This window comes from Sphaerodactylus townsendi, linkage group LG03 (assembly GCF_021028975.2).
Source record: "Sphaerodactylus townsendi isolate TG3544 linkage group LG03, MPM_Stown_v2.3, whole genome shotgun sequence".
NCBI classification, from domain to species: domain Eukaryota; kingdom Metazoa; phylum Chordata; class Lepidosauria; order Squamata; family Sphaerodactylidae; genus Sphaerodactylus; species Sphaerodactylus townsendi.
The window spans coordinates 76,647,193-76,665,514 of NC_059427.1; the positions used below are offsets into that span (position 1 = coordinate 76,647,193).

At 46.1% G+C, this 18,322-nt stretch overlaps 1 protein-coding gene across 1 annotated transcript in view; it reads left to right on the plus strand.

Annotated features, from left to right (window-relative positions):
• LOC125427808 overlaps positions 1–18,322 on the plus strand; it is a 56,485-nt gene that overhangs the window by 25,461 nt on the left and 12,702 nt on the right. Inside the window, exon 9 of the mRNA XM_048487362.1 lies at positions 16,803–17,141. Coding sequence (XP_048343319.1) covers positions 16,803–17,141 — 339 coding nt within the window. The remainder of the gene's footprint in view (positions 1–16,802; positions 17,142–18,322) is intronic.

Here is an 18,322-nt window from a genome sequence, read left to right on the forward strand (position 1 = left end):
TAGCCTATCTGGAGGTTGGTAGCTCCACACCTTAATAATGCCAGCCTACATTAAACAGGCCTATTTAAATATTCCAGCCAGTACTCTAGTGCTGCCCTGGGAAGGTCAGATTAGTCTGATCTCATCAGATCTTGAAAGCTAAGCATGTTTGACTCTGATCAATATTTGCATGGGAGACCCTGAGAAATGACAGGGTTGCAACACAGATGCAGGTAATGGCAAACAACCTTGGAATATATCTTAAGCTTTGTGTGGTCACCATAACTCAGGTATGACTTGACGACAACAACACAAAAATCTAAAAAACCCTCACAGGATTTTATGGAACACCGAGGAATTGTCAGAAACATACTGACTTCCCACTTAGAACTTAAGAATGGTTATTATCTGCCCCAGTCTTTAATATCAACATTTATTTGTACAATCCTTGACCAGAACATAAAATATCAATAAAAGTGATACTTAAGAATGAAATAGTACAAAATAGATATAAAAATTTACACAGTAGGTTAAAATTTATATTAAAATATAAATTATTAATTATTAAATATAAATATAAATATAAATATAAAATATAAATTTTCTTTAATAATGATAAGCTGGAGTCCTTTGGTGATGCGGGTGGCTGGATCAGACTAACAGGTGTGAGAAACTCATTCTGGTAAAAAGCACAGGAACAGTGAATTTATAGTGCTTACATGCAAAATAGAGAAATTACACAAAGTAAAGCTAACTCAGCACTTCCAATCTGTGTATGACCAAACAAAGTTTTGGTTATCAGATAGCACTGAAGTTTGTGACCAGTGAACATGTTTCACTTACTGCTTCTTGTAATTCATCTTTGCATAGGTGAGTGTCATTTTTCAGTATCCTTGTGGGTTAATATCAAGATAAATAGGATTTCTCTTCCATCAGCAAAGCAGATGTTATGCTGCCCGTTCTTTATCTGGAAGCACAAGGGGCAGCTACTTTTAGTACCCATTATTTCTATGTTTACATTTTTTCGGTATTTCAGTTTTTGAACAGAATATTTAATAACTTTTAGGAGTTCAGGGAAAAAATGGTTTTGCAAATGACAGCTTTTATGTGGTAAAATCATTGTAACATGGTTACTGATGAAGTACTGAACAGGGATGTCTGCTTTTTCCTCTTGTATTTTCCTTATCAAGTAAGCTGCTTACTTCATGCTGTTAGATTTAATCAGAATATTAAGGGGATTATGATGAATTTCTACAAGCATGTTATTAGTTTGTATGCAGATAATAGCAAGTCACAAAGAAGCAACACCAGTTTTCTCTAGGACTTGAAGGAATTCAGTTTGGTTGCACATCTAAGCATTAACACAGGTTAGTTTGAGCTTTACTGTTTATTCCCCTCTAAGGAGGATCGAATCTAATTACAAAAAGTAGCAGGATTCACTTTACAGAATAAGGCAATCAAATATGTGGGGGTAAATATCTCAACATTTGTGTTGCAGAAACATACATTTAAGTCATTAGTTGATCAAATAGAGATGATTTTAAATCTCGGCAGTCTATGTCCATTCCGGCTAGGTTAAAATTGCAACAATATTGGCCAGAGTCAATGTTACTTCAAAAGTTTACCAATATTTATTTTGTCTGTGGTGATAAAAAAATCTAGATTGAGTAAAAATGTTATTTTGGGATTGGGTACTGGAGGATTGGGTGAAACTTATCTATTTTGAAGCTTATCAATTAAAACAAGTTTCGGCTAACATAAACATGTGGAAATAGGTTTCAACATATATATTTATGGAATGTATTAAGTTAAACATAGCATTGGGCAGTCCAATCCAGATTTTTTGGGGAGGGGGATTGACTCTTGGAACTAACATAGGGACACACCAACACTTTCAACCTGAGAACCGCCCCCCCCCCCCCCCCGCCTCCACCATGATAACACATGGTGTAAGTCATTATTTCCTATGGAGCATTCTGGATGGCAGTGGGGTTTTTTTTTTTTGCCCCACTGCTTGCTGTGCTGCCCAGAGTTCCATTGGAGGCAGTTCAGTGCCGCCTTTGCTGTGTCATCTCCGCTGCATGGTGCCCTCCCCCCGCCCTGCACAACCTAGATTGCTGTTAGTCAATGAATCTTTTTTTACCTAAAACATTCCATAACACAGATCTAATCCACAATCAAAGGCTACATTGTGTTTCTAGAAAATCTGGAACACCTGGAGCCCAATTATCAGGGAGGGTGCTGAGGCACCTTAGAAGGCAATGTGATCCCTGCGCTGGCATAAATCCAAGTTATGCTGACTAAGAGGCATTTATGCCAGCACAGAGGCCAACAACTGCATGCTGACATTGCTGCACTGGTCTAAGAAAAAATCCATAACCAGCTGCAGCCTTTACACCTCAGAAGTGGCTCAGGTATGCCAGTACTGCACTGTGGCCGGCCACTGTGCAGCTCCCAGTTCTGAGTACTGTGCTGTAAATTACTACCCTTAACATTACCTTGATTCTGTTCACAGAATACTCTTTCTTTATGGTAACAGCAATTACAAGACACTTTAAATAACACAGATGAAATCTATTGGAAGGTTTAATTAGCATCTCCAGAAAAAAAATTAATTGGATTAAAGTACCATATGAGCATTGAAAAACTGATTTTTATGTTGCGTAGAAAAAAGTTAAGAGTCGCTCTACATCAACAAATCATTTTATCAGAATCCAACAGGTTTAGAGCAAATCTCACATTGCATCAATCCCATTGAACATTTAATACTAGAGGCTGAAACAGCACTGAGAGTCTAACTGTAGAATTTATATCATTCGTCATATTTATGCTGGTTCAACTGTTTTAAAAGAATTGGGGGATTTAATATAAAAAGCTTCAACAAGACTTGGATTTGGATTAACTCACCATTTAAAACAATTGCTACTACATTTTAAAAAAAATCTTTTGACAGAGCTTTTTTTAAAATAACAGAATGGTTCAGGCAGAATGTTTTAATAAATGGATAAAGAATGTAGACTACACTACTGTGGATCATATGTATGATCTGTTGCTGTATGTATTACTGTGTAATGTAGTTTGTGCATAATTTAATATGCCATAGTAATACTTGTGCCTGCCTCAGCTTGTTTTTACTTAGTTTTAATTTCTGCAATCTCAGTCCTATTACATTGTTTATTGAATGTCCCATCCTATTGACCTTATTGACTTACACTGTAATCTTAAACAATCTATATGCCATTAAAGGTATTCGAAATCGAATCGACTTACACTGTACAATCCACCTTTCTCAGTGAGAAAGGCAGACTATAAATAGCACAAACAAACAAAATGAAAATAGTACACAGGTGGCAAATGACATCATTAAAACTGTTAGTAGCGTAGCCCAAAGCAGAATTGCATCAATGGATTTAGAAGGATGCAGTTGTGCTTAGGATTCAGCACACATTTTGGCAAGTTGTTCACCTTAACAGTTGGAGAGGCTATTAATTACAGACAATATATTATCATATGTCATTGTTATATAGGGTTTTTTCATGCAGATTGACAAGATTAGTAAGGTAATGAGACAGAATGTCATTTTGCATCAATTTCTATTGTTATGAGGGATTTTCCAAGGACAAAAAAATGTTGCATACTAATCATACCCCCACCCTTATCTCTGCCACATGGTTAGAAATTAGTAGTAAATGGAAAATAGCCACAGCCCTTTGTATTTAATCTTGTATGGGATGAAATGTTGATGGAAAATAACTCCTCGTTTCCAGTGCACAAAAGGTTACTTAGTTTGATAAATTCACTGAAAAATTAAAAATTCTTCTATTTTAATGGAAGTTATAATATTATTAGATCTACTTCACAGATGAATTATTTTGGGGCATATATTTGTCACCAATAAACTTGGGACATACATTGCTTAATTTAAATAGTCAGGTATTTTAGTGCTTGTTTAACATTTTAGTTATGGTTAAGGTTGAATACAGACTTACAGTGTGATCCGGGGGGGGGGGGCTGGGGGTGAAACCGTTTGGGACGTGGCCCAATTGATGGTATAAATACCATTTGTGGTGACATAAAGGGCATTTATTCTGTTGCAGAGGCACTTCTGCTGGCACTGGGAGGCCACAGGACAGCTAATTCCTGGGAGCCAGTGCTACCATAGCACTAGCATTTGTCCAGTGCAAGAGCCGGCTCCAGCGCTGAAGGAAACATTCCTGGGGGTGGGACAGCTTTCATTGGTTTCTAGAGCCCTCTTGGTCTGGGAATGCCCCCATTTGGCAATGCAGACTTACACCAGTAAAATCAGTGGCACAGCCTATTAAGCTGCATAGACCACTTTCATGGGGGAAGGAGCAATGTCACTCTTGTCTTGCTGCCCATGGTGCAGTAAGCCTTTTTGGAGGTGGCACAGCTGCCCTGCAGCTGCCCTGTATCTGTGTTCTGCCTGACTGTGTTGCAACTACCATTCTCCCAGTCAGAACTGCACTGTATTGTGGCCAGATGTGCAGATGCTACCCCAGTGAATAAACACAGGACACTCTCTGGATTGAAACTGGCCATAACCCTTTTATTGAATGCTGAAGCTGAGAGAACAGGAGGAGCGCATCTTAACAGCCGGACAGCATCACAACTGTCCCGGCACCAACCTCAATCCTTATTAGGGTGATCCTACAGATCCCGGGCCGCCGGGTGCTCACCCACCCTTGTGACCCCTAACTGGTGGGCCATCGGGCTCCACTGCAGAGGCCTTCCTGACATGCTCCATGAGCCCAACCCATCCCAAACCCCATTCAGAGCCTTGAACCACAGGGAGGTCCATCATGTGATTTCAGCTTCCCCACAAGGATGTGCTCCTCTGCCCAAGCCACAAGAGCTGTGACAGGAGCAGCAGCACATCTAACGACCCTGTCCCATAAAGGGAAAGAGGGTGGGTCAGTTTGCCAAAGGCGCCAAAAGAGACTGAGGCCACCACGTGCTATCTATTATATAGGAAGCATGCGCCACCCATCGTCCTGTGTGTCACGCACAACACTGCCGGGTGGGAAGGCTCTGCCGCACAACCACCCAGAGCCACGCATGCTCCGTGCACAGAGCTCACCATGTGCCCTGCCCCCTGTCGCAATTATGGGCCTTGTTGACGCAAGTGCCATCATAACTGGCAATTTCCACACTTTCCTCTTTCTTGCTGCATACCCTTTTCTTCCTTGGAGTCCCGTGTCCACAAGAACAGCATTTAACAGAGTTCTACAGATTGCACTTGGAGAGGGGAGGAAGACAGAAAGTTCTGCTTCACTGATAAACAATTGAGTCTGAATCCCACCCAACTAATTTGAGCTTCTGGAATGAGATGACTGTGAGATTAGAGTATGCAAAACCCTTTTCTTGTTTTTCAAATGGGTCAGGTACTGGCGATGTAGAGTAGGGTTGCCTAAAGGTCTAGAGAAGAAATATGATTTCCTTTTAACAGAGGCTTAAAAGGATGTTATTTATTGAGTAATGTCTTTCACATGACATGAAAATGCTTCAGCATTTCCAAACATTTTAAGTTCCTGTTAAAGCGAAGGACATTTTTTACAAGCATATTGGCAACCTTCGCTGGGGGCAGAGCACTATCAGCAGGGTGGAGGGCGGGGGGGGGGGTCGTCACATTTTCCCAATTAAAAATACCTTTCAAATTTTTTGTTTGGTACTAGTAAAATAGTTTTTAAAAAGTTATAGTATTAGTAAAATGTGATCCCCCAGTAACATAAACACTACTTAGCAGGAATGTCTAGATAGTTTAACAAGCTACATTATGTTATGGGAAAACTCCATGAACACTTTATTTTTTATTTATTTTATTTATTTTATTTGGTATACCGCCCAATCCCCGGAGGGCTCTGGACCATAATGTAATTGGATATGGCCCACTTTCCAGATTTACCCACACTATACTAACCTGACAGTAAGGAAGCAGCCTCTCATTCTAAGGAGCTGCTGACTTTATTTCTATACCTGCCTTAAGGAAACTCCTAGCTCTAGGCAGTAAACCCCATAACTCCACTAGTAAGGTGCCAAAACAAGCTTAGATCTAGGTAGAATGAAACAGAAGTGCATTTATTAAGGGTAATAAAACAATTGCCACCGGAGGGAGAGAAAGACCGCTGTATAAAAGACTAAAGCTGTGAAATAAAAACAATACACTTTATTTATGGTATAAAATTTGGCCATAGCCAGGTTTTATTGGCTTGACAGAATAGAGCGCAGGCGCAGCATGGGGGATTGATCCAGTGTTGGGCAGGCCATGCAGGCTGTCATCCAACATCCACTTTCCTCAAACCCGCCTGTTTGAGGAAACAGAATGGCAAAATCGCTGTTCGGTAGAACGGCGGGGAGAGCGCATCAGATGGGCCAGTCACGCCTGAAGACCTCCCTGTTACTGTGGGGAGCAAGCCATTCAACCCATGCCTGGGCCAAACTGTCCAATGGCTTGCTCCATCCCAAACCTCGTTAGGAGGCTCCAAAATAGTTAGCAGGCAGCTAACCTTAACCAAGATCATTCCCCCATGCGCAAACCGCAGACAATAACAAATGAACAGACACAACTGAACTATTGACAGAAAAGGGAGGGTGGGCGGGACGATCTCAAGCCAGCCGAGCAAAGGGGCGTGGGGAAACTCGGCTCCGGCAACAACATGGTGGATACCAGTCAGCCCGCTGGCCACAACTGAGCCACGCTCCCCATGATCCAATCGGCTGCGCTGCTACACGCATGCGCAGCGCAGCCTTGCGTTCAGCCATTGGTGGGAGGTGCTACCGCCGCTGCGGAGACACAGCTCCCTTCCCCCGCACGGCAATTATGTCCCGTAAGTCGTCTCACTTTGCCACCGGAGGAGAAAGACCGCTGTATAAAAGACTGCTGTGAAATAAAACAATACACTTTATTTATGGTATAAGAATTTGGCCATAGCCAGGTTTTATTGGCTTGACAAGAATAGAGCGCTAGGCGCTAGCATGGGGATTGATCCAGTGTTGGGCGAGGCCATGGCGCATGGCTGTCATCATCAACATCCACTTTCCTCAAACCCGCCTGTTTGAGGAAACAGAATGGCAAAACCGTTGCCTGGCAGCGCAACGAAGGGGAGAGCATCAGATGGAGCTGGGCCGCTGCCTGAAGCACTCTCCCCTGTTACTGTGGGGGAGCAAGCCAATTCAACCCATGCCTGGGCCATAAACTGTCCACGGCTTGCTCCATCCCAAACCTCAAGTTAGGAGGCTTCCAAAAATAGTTAGCAGTGGGCAGCTAACCTTAACCAAGATCATTCCCCCCCATGCTGAAACCGGCCACAGAGCCAGGCTAAGCTCCTGCTCCGGCCAACGCCTCTATTCTCCCAGCCAATCACACAATTCGCCCCTCAGGCTGTGGAGCCAAAAGTCCATGTCCCAGGCCCACACGTGCACCCCCCCCCCCCGCTATAAAGCCTCCAGCTTGTGAGAAATGTCCGTGTGCCATATGCATCTGCCCCCGGATGAGGATACCCAACGGGACACCGTGCGGCAGATCTTTAATTTGGCTAAATCCACCTGCTTGGGATCAACCGCCCCACGCCATGACCGCCGCTCGAGCATCTTTGACCAGAAGAGGGGTGGTGTTGCTATCATATGGCCGAGATGGTACCCTAGGTCCTCCTTCCAGCATCGCTTGTTGCAAAACCACACTCCTGGTTGCCGGCAAGTCATTCTCTCCAAGATGTATTACAAGCGCCTGTGGGTGTCCTCTGCGCTGAACCATGTCCTTTACAAGTGGCAGTAACGAACTCCAACGCATCCCTCTGATGCCAGTCCACGAAATGATGACTCCCGAAGGAAGGCCCAGGTGTCTTCCCCATCCCGAAGAGGTTGCAAAACGCGATGCCCAATAGACAATGCTGTGCCCGATCACCCAAACGTGGCACACAGAGCCTAAAGGAAAAACTGAAAACAATGCAAGTCAGTGACATAAGTGAGGCCGCACATAAGCCTTGTATGCTCCCGAGCGCCACCTTCCCAAGGATTGAATCCTCCCTGGAGGGAGGCCCAGGGAGGCAGCAGCGGTGGCTGCGCCTATGCGGAAGGAATGCAGACCGTATTCCCAGTATGGGAGGTGCAAAGCCTTTAAGCATAAACGAAAAACACTGGCCCATTGGTAACGGGAAAGACAGGTCCCATCCTTGTGAATCAGGAATGGGCCCTGCTGGCGAGGGCGGGTGGCAAGAAAAGCGGCTGCGTCAGCGACCGGGCAGGGGCCACCAGCCGGCATGGTCCCCATGAAAAAATGGGGTACCCCCCGGGCTCCCCTGATCAGTTTCCGGGGAGCAACGCAATAGGATGGTGAATCGAACCCATTGACGATGCTGACATCGCGGAAGGCTTATGGCCTTGCCTCTTTGTGATCACGCGTGAGGCAGACACGAGCTCACTGCTGCGAAAAGCCCAAAAAAATGCTAACGAAAACGTGGCCTTAAACAATAGGGCTTCATAAGTACTAGTGCAGATCCTAGGGATAACTTCAGCTAGGCGCTGCAGGAGCTCCCAGGTGATGGGTCGGCGGCCATCCCTGCGTCGCTGCTGCGGAGCCTCCTGGCCCACCCTTTACAGCCTGCCGTAAGCGATGAAGGAGCGGGAGGAGGTCAGGGATGCCTGATGCCTTGCAAAAGAAGGGACAAGGCTGCTAGTTAAAACAAGCGGCAGTCTTAGCTGAGCCGCCCGAACACTGCAAGTGGTCCGCTATCAGCAGCACAGCAGCTCTCCTCCTGGAAGGTTGCAGCAGGAAGTTCTGGAAGACCCCTTGGTAGAGCAGGAAGCCCGGCGAGCCCCTACGGGCGATAAGCCTGCCGGGTCGATGGAGCTGCAGGGGAATCCAGAACCTCTTCAGAGCGACATGCGCTTGCTGCCAAGGCTCCAAAGCTCGGAGGGAAACGGGTTCGAGGACCTCTGCCTCGGGGGCCATGAGATCTGAATCTCTCTATCTGAGTCTGACAGAAGGCCCGCCACCGCTAAGCTTAAGCCTGGGAATATGCTGAGCAGAAAAGGAGATGTTATTGATCAAGCAGGCACACATAACTAACTCCTCCGGACTAAGCGCATGACTCGCCGCCGAGCCGCAGATGACTGTTTATTAATAACCTCCACCACCGCCTGGTTGTCGCACCAGAATTTCACCCTCTTATTCGAAAAGGTGCTCTTCCAAAGGTAAACCGCTGTCAGTATTGGAAAAAATTCTAAGAAGGTTAAATCAGTTAAAAGACCCATGCGCGCCCAGTGGTCAGGCCAGGGCTGGGCGCACCACTTACCCCGGAAATAGACCCCAAAGCCCCAGCTCCCAGAGGCGTCTGAATGTACCTGTAGGCCATCCTGTAACTGTAGAGAGGTCTGCCAGAGCGATACACCGTTGTAATGTGAAAGAAACTCCTGCCAAACAGCTAGATCCGCTTTGATGCCAGCTGAGAGTCTAATGTGATGATGTGGGGCGGCCACACCCCTGGTAGCTTGCACCAGCCGTGCACAGAATGGGCGGCCGGGGGAGACAACCCTGCAGGCAAAAAAAAAAAATTCAAGTGGCCTAGTACCACCTGGATCTCCTTTAGGGTGCATTTCTGCCTTTTCAAAAGGTCTCCAAGCAAACCTGAGAGCTTGTCAAGTTTATCCTGGGGAAGGTGCGACGTGCCAGCCACGGTGTCAAGGGCGATGCCAAGAAAAACCAAAGCCGTAACCGGGCCTTCCGTCTTGGCGCTGGCCAGCGGCACCCCCAACTCCTTGCAGAGGAGCTGAAAACTGGCAAGCCACCAGTCGCACTCGTGGGTACCGGGCCTGCCTATGAATAGGAAGTCGTCTAAGTAGTGAGTGATAAAGGAGCGGGGTGCCCTGACCCTGGCGGCCCATTCGAGGAAGGTGCTGAATGTCTCAAAGGCGGAACAAGACACAGAGCAACCCATAGGCATGGCTTTGTCAAAGTACCAGCACTCCCTGAATTTAAAGCCCAGCAAATCGAAACCATCGGGTGTATCGGGAGCAGCCGGTAAAGCCGGACTGAATGTCGCAGATTTTGGCGAAGCTGCTTCCCAGGCCGCAGAAAGGTTGATCAGCCGATATGGCATGATCCAAGGTGGCATAACGCATTGCAGAGTATGCGAGGGCGGGATCGACATAAAAATCATCTTCACTGAGGACCCCCTCGGATGAGACAAATTGTGAATAAGCCTATACTCCCCAGCTGCCTTCTTAGGGACAACCCCTAGGGGGGAGACCCTGAGATTAGGAAGGGGAGGGGAAAGGAAAGGGCCGGCTACCCGGCCTGCCTCCAACTCCTTGGCGATTTTGGCTGCTGCCACCTGGGGCATTTCCCTGACAGATTTCAGATGATACGGCAATCTTGTAGAAACTCTTAGGGCCTGGAGTAAGGAATGGCGAAGCCGTGCGGGCAGAAGCCCTCCCTGAGGAACTTTGCAGCCACTCTGGCGCGGATAATGGCTGAGGAGCTGAAAAAGTGGGGCCTGAATTCGGATGGGGGGGTGGGAGCCAAGGATCTAAGGGGGTGAGTGCTGAGGACTAATTTTGCCCGGGCGGGCGGGCAAGTTGGTTCCCGACCCGGGCCATCCTTTCTAAAACAGACCCTCGGGCGCATGGCCGGTCAATTCCAGCGAAAGGGCTGGAAAGCCCTTGCCCCTCGAAAGCAAGAAATGCGGGCGCGGGGGCCAAAGCAGGCCTCGCAGGCATGCTCAAACTTGCACCGCATGCGCGCTGGCACTTCTGCCTGAATTCGAACTCCCAGCAAAATCCAGACGCCTATCGCCTCTCTTAAAGGCACTCCCCGCCTTCTTGGACCCAGTGGGTCTGCTGGCGGGCATAGGGCTGGACTGAATAGGTCCAGGCTGCTATAAACTGGCATCCAGACGGGCATGGGGTGTAATATATGAGGCACTCTTTCGAGCCTCTCCTCATCATAACTGATGGCAGCAGCATCAGCCGGGCGCATAGACCGGCCCCTGAGAACATGGCACTGGTGCGAAATAATGCTGCCAAGCTCGCGTGGCGGGAAGGCGGCCGCGATCAGCTTCCTGGCATACCGCTGTAACTTCTAGCTAGCCAGTTCTCGAATGACCGCTCAACCCGACCCTTTGTTATTGAAGGTCCACGGGACGCTCCGCCAGATAACCCAGGGGCCCTATAGGTCGCGAAGAATTCGCCAAAAAAAAACGCCCACATAGTAGCCATTAAGGGCCCTGTTCCTGAGTTTTTTTCGAAATGTGGGAAACCGGGGGGGTCAGGGAGCCGCGAGAGTGGTCAGCCAAAACCAGCGGGAAAGGCTGGAGGTCGTGATCTTTCGTGAATGCTTTGAGCTGCCGCATTTCTCCCCACGCTTCTAGAGCCGTGGAGGTAGAACAGTGGTGAGCCTCCGGGGTGGCTCCAATAATTCCCTTCCTCATGAGGGAAGGCATCCCCCCCCGAAGAATACTGCCACTCAGATCGCATCACGAAAGCTGGTAGAGGAATCCTGGCGCCGCCGCCGCCGCGACAACCTCTTACGCTTCTTCTTCTGGCGAGCTCTCCCAGCCCTGGCAGACGAATCGTCTTCCTCAGAAGATGTGGATCCCTGCCCAGGCTCCTCAGCTTCCTGTGGAGAAGAGGAAACCCCTTCCCCAGGACCCTCAAAGGGTTCACTCCCGTGACTGACCTCTCGGTCAGATGAATCACCGGGGGGCCCCCCCGGAGCAAACTGAGCCAGTGTCTTCGCCATGCCCTGAACAAGGAGGTTGCTCATCTCTGCCCACTTGGAGGAAGATGCCACAGGGGCAGGCGGAGGGCTGCCGCCATGGCCAAGAGCCCGCGCCAGCTGGGGGGGTGGCCCTCGTGCAGGAGCATCGCGCCCTCCCCGCCGTGGGGAAACTCGGCCTGGCAATTTAACATGGGTGGGAGGCGCCAGTCAGCCCGCGTCACAACTGAGCGCCTCGCCGCCCCATGATCCAATCGGCTGCGCTGCTACACGCATGCGCAGCGCAGCCTTGCGTTCAGCCATTGGTGGGAGGTGCTACCGCCGCTGCGGAGACACAGCTCCCTTCCCCCGCCGGCAATTGGCGGTCCCGGTAAGTCGGCCCCGCCTCTATATATGTGCTCAGGATCTAGCAAACTGCAAGCTGTCAAAACAACAGCAAATACTCTATGTCAATATCAAATACTAGAAAGTCTACTTAATAGCCTATCATCCCAGTCATCTAAGCAAGTTATGCCACTGAAGAAGTGGCTCAACAGACCAAGGAAATTTGGCAAGCAAAGGTGGCTACAGATACAGAAATCCAAATGGATCCAAATACCAAGAGAGATGTCCAAATATATAGACAGTAAATAATAAAATACATGGATGATCTGAGGCATATTGAAAGTGTACTTTGTCTTTGTGGGAAGAGTCTTTCCTCAGTTATACAGCAAGCTGTGGAGCCCCTGAACAAGAATCTTTTTTGGGAGGCGGGACTTGGAAAGATAGAAGGGATTTTGTTTGTGGGAATAAGGGGATAATAAATAAGGTAAAAGAAGAGAGGTTTGTGAACAAGGACATGATCTGTTTGGTGTCCCGATCAAAAATGTTGAGGCTTTGATGGGTAATTCAAACATGCCAAGTTAAATTACTGGGGCAAACAGTCCAAGGTAGGAAATGAACCACATAGGCATGGATTCTATTTTGGGGAAATGCTAATGAGGTTCTGATTATAGATAAAAAACACACATATTAAGCAATTGGGCCATCTGATGGTCAGACATTGGGGTCAGTGAGGCTGCTCCTTGGGATACCTATTCTGCAGTTGGGTTAGGTACAGAAGATTAGCCTTTTCTGCTATTTCTTCTGTCTCTGTGACTGGAAATATATTCACTGGACTGATGGAAAAACACAGAGGAAGGAAACTTGCCCAATACCAAGATGGGTGGATGAAATGGGGTTGAAGCTCTATATTTAGCAGACTTCTATAATCAGAATTGACTGCAATGCAAGCAGGATCAGTTTGTTATTAAATTAATTTGCAATATCCATTATAATTATGAAGAGAGCAAAATATTTAAGATTATACTAGGGCTGCATTCCTCAGGACATTTCCTGGGAGAAAGCCCCATTGAATAGCAAGGAAATTTCTGAGCAAACATGATTAGAATTGCTCCCTAGATGTTTTTGTGCAAAGACACACATTAGTCATCAGTACTTTATATTATGTTCTATGAAGATACTTTTGTTGGTAAGGTTTTAGGCTTGACAATGAAGGGCAAATGATTTTACTTTCCAGGCCACTTCTGTTTGCTTTGCACCCTTCATCATATTATTATTTTGCCTATGTAGTAATTACAGTATTACTGGAATTTATGAATCCAAAAGTCAAGAGCACCACTAATAAAAGAGCTGGAATATCTGAATAACATAACCTAAAGCAAAACAACAGTATCTTAATGTCACCTGGGGAATGTTGCGTGAAAATTATGAGGGCCCATTTGGAGGTCTTTCTGCATTGTCCCTGGGAACCTTGCCAGGAGGAAATAACATTCATGAAGGTAGCAAAGAAGACCTGCTCAGCAAAATTAAGGCCAAAGCAATTAATGCCTGTGGCCCTCTCTGGGATAACTGAACTGGATAGGGATTAGACTCACAGGGTCGTTTAGCTGCTTCAACAATCAGGTGACAGAACTGAGGTGCATTGTGAAGCTTGATCAGCTGCAGGCACTGCATTGACCTTCCTTCCTTCTACTCAGCAAAATATTAGAAGTCATCTCATACAGAAGACAAGAAAGAGACAGATTTTGAAAAGTCCAGGTCAAAAGGAAATGATGTGTTAAATAACAGATCAGGTGGAATGTAATAGATTCTTTTGCTTCCTTGACTACACTATAGGACAGTGATGGCGAACCTTTTCGAGACCGAGTGCCCAAATTGCAACCCAAAGCCCACTTATTTATCGCAAAGTGCCAACACGGCAATTTAACCTGAATACTGAGGTTTTAGTTTAGAAAAAACGGTTGGCTCCGAGGCATGCGTTACTCGGGAGTAAGCTTGGTGGTAGTCGGTGGCTTTGCTTTGAAGCAACCATGGAACTCTTCGAATCACAACCCTAGGAGGGTTTACTCAGAAGCAAGCCCCGTTGCCAGCAACCAAGCTTACTCCCAGGTAAAGGATCACGCTTTAGTTCTTCACATGAAAATCAGCGGGGTTTAACAGCACTTAACAGGGTTACCTACACTACCCAAAACTAGGTCTTAGGTTTAATGCTAATAATTGAACCCAGCAGCCCAAGCCAGCCTAGATGGGGGGGGGCATTCCCTCCCCCCATGACGAACTCTGCGCGTGCCCACAGATAGGGCTCCGAGTGCCACCTCTGGCACCCGTGCCATAGGTTCGCCACCACTGCTATAGGAAATATGTTAAGCACATAATGTTTTCTTTTATTGGAGTGCCTGAAGCAAAAAGGCAAGTATGAAAGAATCTACTCTCTCAAGGATTCAATAATTATTCAAAGAGGGCTGTGACCTCAACCTTGAACATACTATTTTGGCAGCAGCAGCAAAAGTCACTATTTACTCAAGTCCATTTGGACAAGGTGCTTTAGGCAAGCCGAGGAAAGCTATGGGCAAACAGGCAGGGAATAGATAAGGAGACCAGACATGGTGGGGATTGACTGTTGCTAGGTTTGGAATATTGCATGTAGGACATGGTGAATGGAATTCATTGCCAGATATTCTCAAATAATCTACCTACCCACACACATGCTTCTCCCCAATCCCACATGTTACAAAAAGGCAAATTCTATGTTTATATTTTATTTTTAACTGTACCTTTAACTAGAACATAACAACATAAGAACTAGCCTGCTGGATCAGACCAGAGTCCATCTAGTCCAGCACTCTGCTACTCGCAGTGGCCCACCAGGTGCCTTTGGGAGCTCACATGCAGGAGGTGAAAGCAATGGCCTTCTGCTGCTGCTGTTCCCGAGCACCTGGTCTGCTAAGGCATTTGCAACCTCAGACAAAAAGGATCAAGATTGGTAGCCAGAGATCGACTTCTCCTCCATAAATCTGTCCAAGCCCCTTTTAAAGCTATCCAGGTTAGTGGCCTGGTTAGTGGCCATCACCACCTCCTGTGGCAGCATATTCCAAACACCAATCACACGTTGCGTGAAGAAGTGTTTCCTTTTATTAGTCCTAATTCTTCCCCCCAGCATTTTCAATGAATGCCCCCTGATTCTAGTATTGTGAGAAAGAGAGAAAAATTTATCTCTGTCGACATTTTCTACCCCATGCATAATTTTATAGACTTCAATCATATCCCCCCTCATACGTCTCCTCTCCAAACTAAAGAGTCCCAAACGCTGCAGCCTCTTCTCATAAGGAAGGTGCTCCAATCCTTCAATCATCCTCGTTGCCCTTCTCTGCACTTTTTCTATCTCTTCGATATCCTTTATCTGCAGCTTTTTAGCTTTTTCTGCGTTTTTAACTTTAGTTTGGCCATTTCTGCATGGCACAATTATACTGGGTGACAATCGGTGTCTTACAGTTCAGGTCTCTTTTATCCCAGTTTCTCCTTTTGCACGATTGCCTGTTTCTGTGAACAAACTGAGGGCGTTTCCCCACTCAGCATGATCCCCCCTATGCCATGCGCTGCTCTCAGCGCGTGGGGTCATCAAAAGGCGCCCTTTGCAAGAGCGCCAGGGATGCCGCGCGCTGATGGGGCGCGACAGCGGCAGCGTCGGGGCGGCTGCACTGTCACCGCCCCTCTCGTGGGGACTTGTGCGGGGCTTAAGGTAAGTGAGGAAAGGCCCTGAGTGAAGATCAGAAGGAAATACTCCAGTTTGTTTCACATGAGCCCAGGTCTTTTGCATTACACTGCAAGCGTATCTGTACATGCGCAAACATCCCTGTTGTCCCACGTTCTGCTTGGCTGTTGTTTTTTGGGCAGCAGCTTGAATGAACGTTTTGGTTAGGGCCCAGTGCAGGACTCAACTTGGCAAGCAGCAGCAAAAAACAATGGGGCACAGCATCACATCACTTTCATACTCATGTTCTCATATTTTTGTGGAAAACGGGAGACTCTCCCCCACCTGTGATATGCCCACTAACATCTGGTCCAAAGTGCACATCTCCCTAGCTATGCACTCTGAGCAACCAGTACATGTACAGAAAAGAAAACGGGGACATATTGGGACTCCACTCCTGATTAAGCCAGGCGAAATGGCACCCGGTTGACACAGAAAACGTACTTGGGGGAACGTTTCAGGCGGGGTGGGCTGCAACGGTCGGCAGCTCAGCAGAGTTGAAAACTGACATGACATCAGGTAGAGAGATCAGGGAGGTGGGCGGCGGGGTAGGGAGATCAGGCAGCAGTGCAGGAAAAACCAACTTGTTCTACTCCTGTAGAACAGTAGCGGGTTCACCGTGGGATATTTGAAAAGAATCGCCAAATTGACAATTTTTGAAAATCCCGGGATGATGGAAATATTGTGGGACAAACCTGCTGTAGGACCTGGAACTGTGTGAATTTCTTGACCAAACTGGGATATTTCCCTTCCTCAACCTGGAATATTTGGACCATGCAGAAACGACCTTTATCAAACTGACCTTTATCCCCTTCAAAGAGTCTGCCCTGCAAATCTATGTTCCTGAGCAGTTTGAAAGTGAATGTTCTGTGCCGTTACAAGTAGCATGGTAAATCAGTGCAACAGCTTTTACAGCTATGACATACCATTTTTTCTTTAAAATTCATGTACTCTTCATTTCAGAGAAGCCAGGACTTCATATTGTAAAGTAAATTATTTTTGATCTTTTCCTCTTCTTAGTGGGCAACGTATCTCAAACAGTAGTAAGAGGTGTGGTGGGCCAGGAAGTCACATTGCCATGCACCTATAATGTCCGAGATGGGACAACCCACATGTGCTGGGGCCGAGGCAGCTGTCCAAATTCTAAATGCAGCAATGAAATTCTCCGTACAAATGGGAGGAGGGTGACATCAAGAACTTCAGGGAGATACCAGCTAAAAGGATGGATTGCCATAGGAGATGTATCTCTCTCCATTGTAAATCTGAAAGAAGAAGATAAAGGAATGTACTGCTGTCGTATTGAAGTCTCTGGGTGGTTTAATGACTTGAAAAAGACCTTGAATCTACAGATTGACAGAGGTGAGTAGGAGTATTATTCTCTTCTACACTTAGCAAGCAATCTGAAACATTAATTTAGAACTTGACGGTCTCACCAGTTGACTGTGGATAATTTCTTAGATGAAGCCAATTAAACTGGCAGGAGACCTGCAATATCCATAATAAACATATTGAAATCAGAACAGGCTGCAGTGTTCACAGTTGAAATTTTGTTGAACAGCTTTGAAGAGAGACACGTGTTTCTTTTACAATATCTGATGTGAAAATGTATGAGTGCAGAAATGCCTTGTCGATATGATGCTTGTCTGGAGAGGGCCAGGCATGTTTTTATATCTTGTTAAAGTTTTTAATTGAATCAGGGTTATTTAATTTGTTTAATTGAAATTTTATTGTATTATGTTATATTAAAACTATTGCTGTTCACCACACTGAGCCCAGCTTGGCTGGGTTAGGGTTGGATATAAACTTAAATAAATAAATAAAATAAACAGAAGTAGGAAATTAAATTCTTATCAGAAGAAAAGTGTTTGTTTAGAGACTATCTGCAAACCCTAGGATGGATCAATTATGTGTGATGACAATATTTTATAGTATGTATATGTGCCAATCTTTCAGGATGTGTGCAGTTGTAAAAATATGTGTGTTCGATCACCATGTGCAACAATCATGCTTTTTTCTTGCAAGCAAGTTTGCTTGTATAGAACAAGCAGAACATGAAATGGCCCTAATGCAAACAAAGTCAGTTCTGTTATTTTGATAGGTATTTGACTATGTATCTAAGGCTCATTCCGCACATGCAGAATAATGCACTTTCAAACTGCTTTCAGTGCTCTTTAAAGCTGTGCGGAATAGCAAAATCCACTTGCAAACAGTTGTGAAAGTGGTTTGAAAACGCATTATTTTGCGTGTGCGGAAGGGGCCTGAGTTAGATATGCTTTTTTACACAAGGGATGGTACTTTTTTAAGCTAACTGAAATCCTTGTTTTGTTTTGGTAGGAAAGGTCTACATTTTAACTTTTGGTAGGAAAGGTCTACATTTTAACTTGCTTTGGTAGGAAAGGTCTACATTTTAACTTTTCAGCAAACCCAGAAGTAATATGGCACTTGGGTGCTGAAAGCCTTCGACAATACATTAATATGGCACTGTAGACAAGGGTAGTGGTAGAGTTGCTCTCTCTACTGAAAAAGACACCAAACATTAA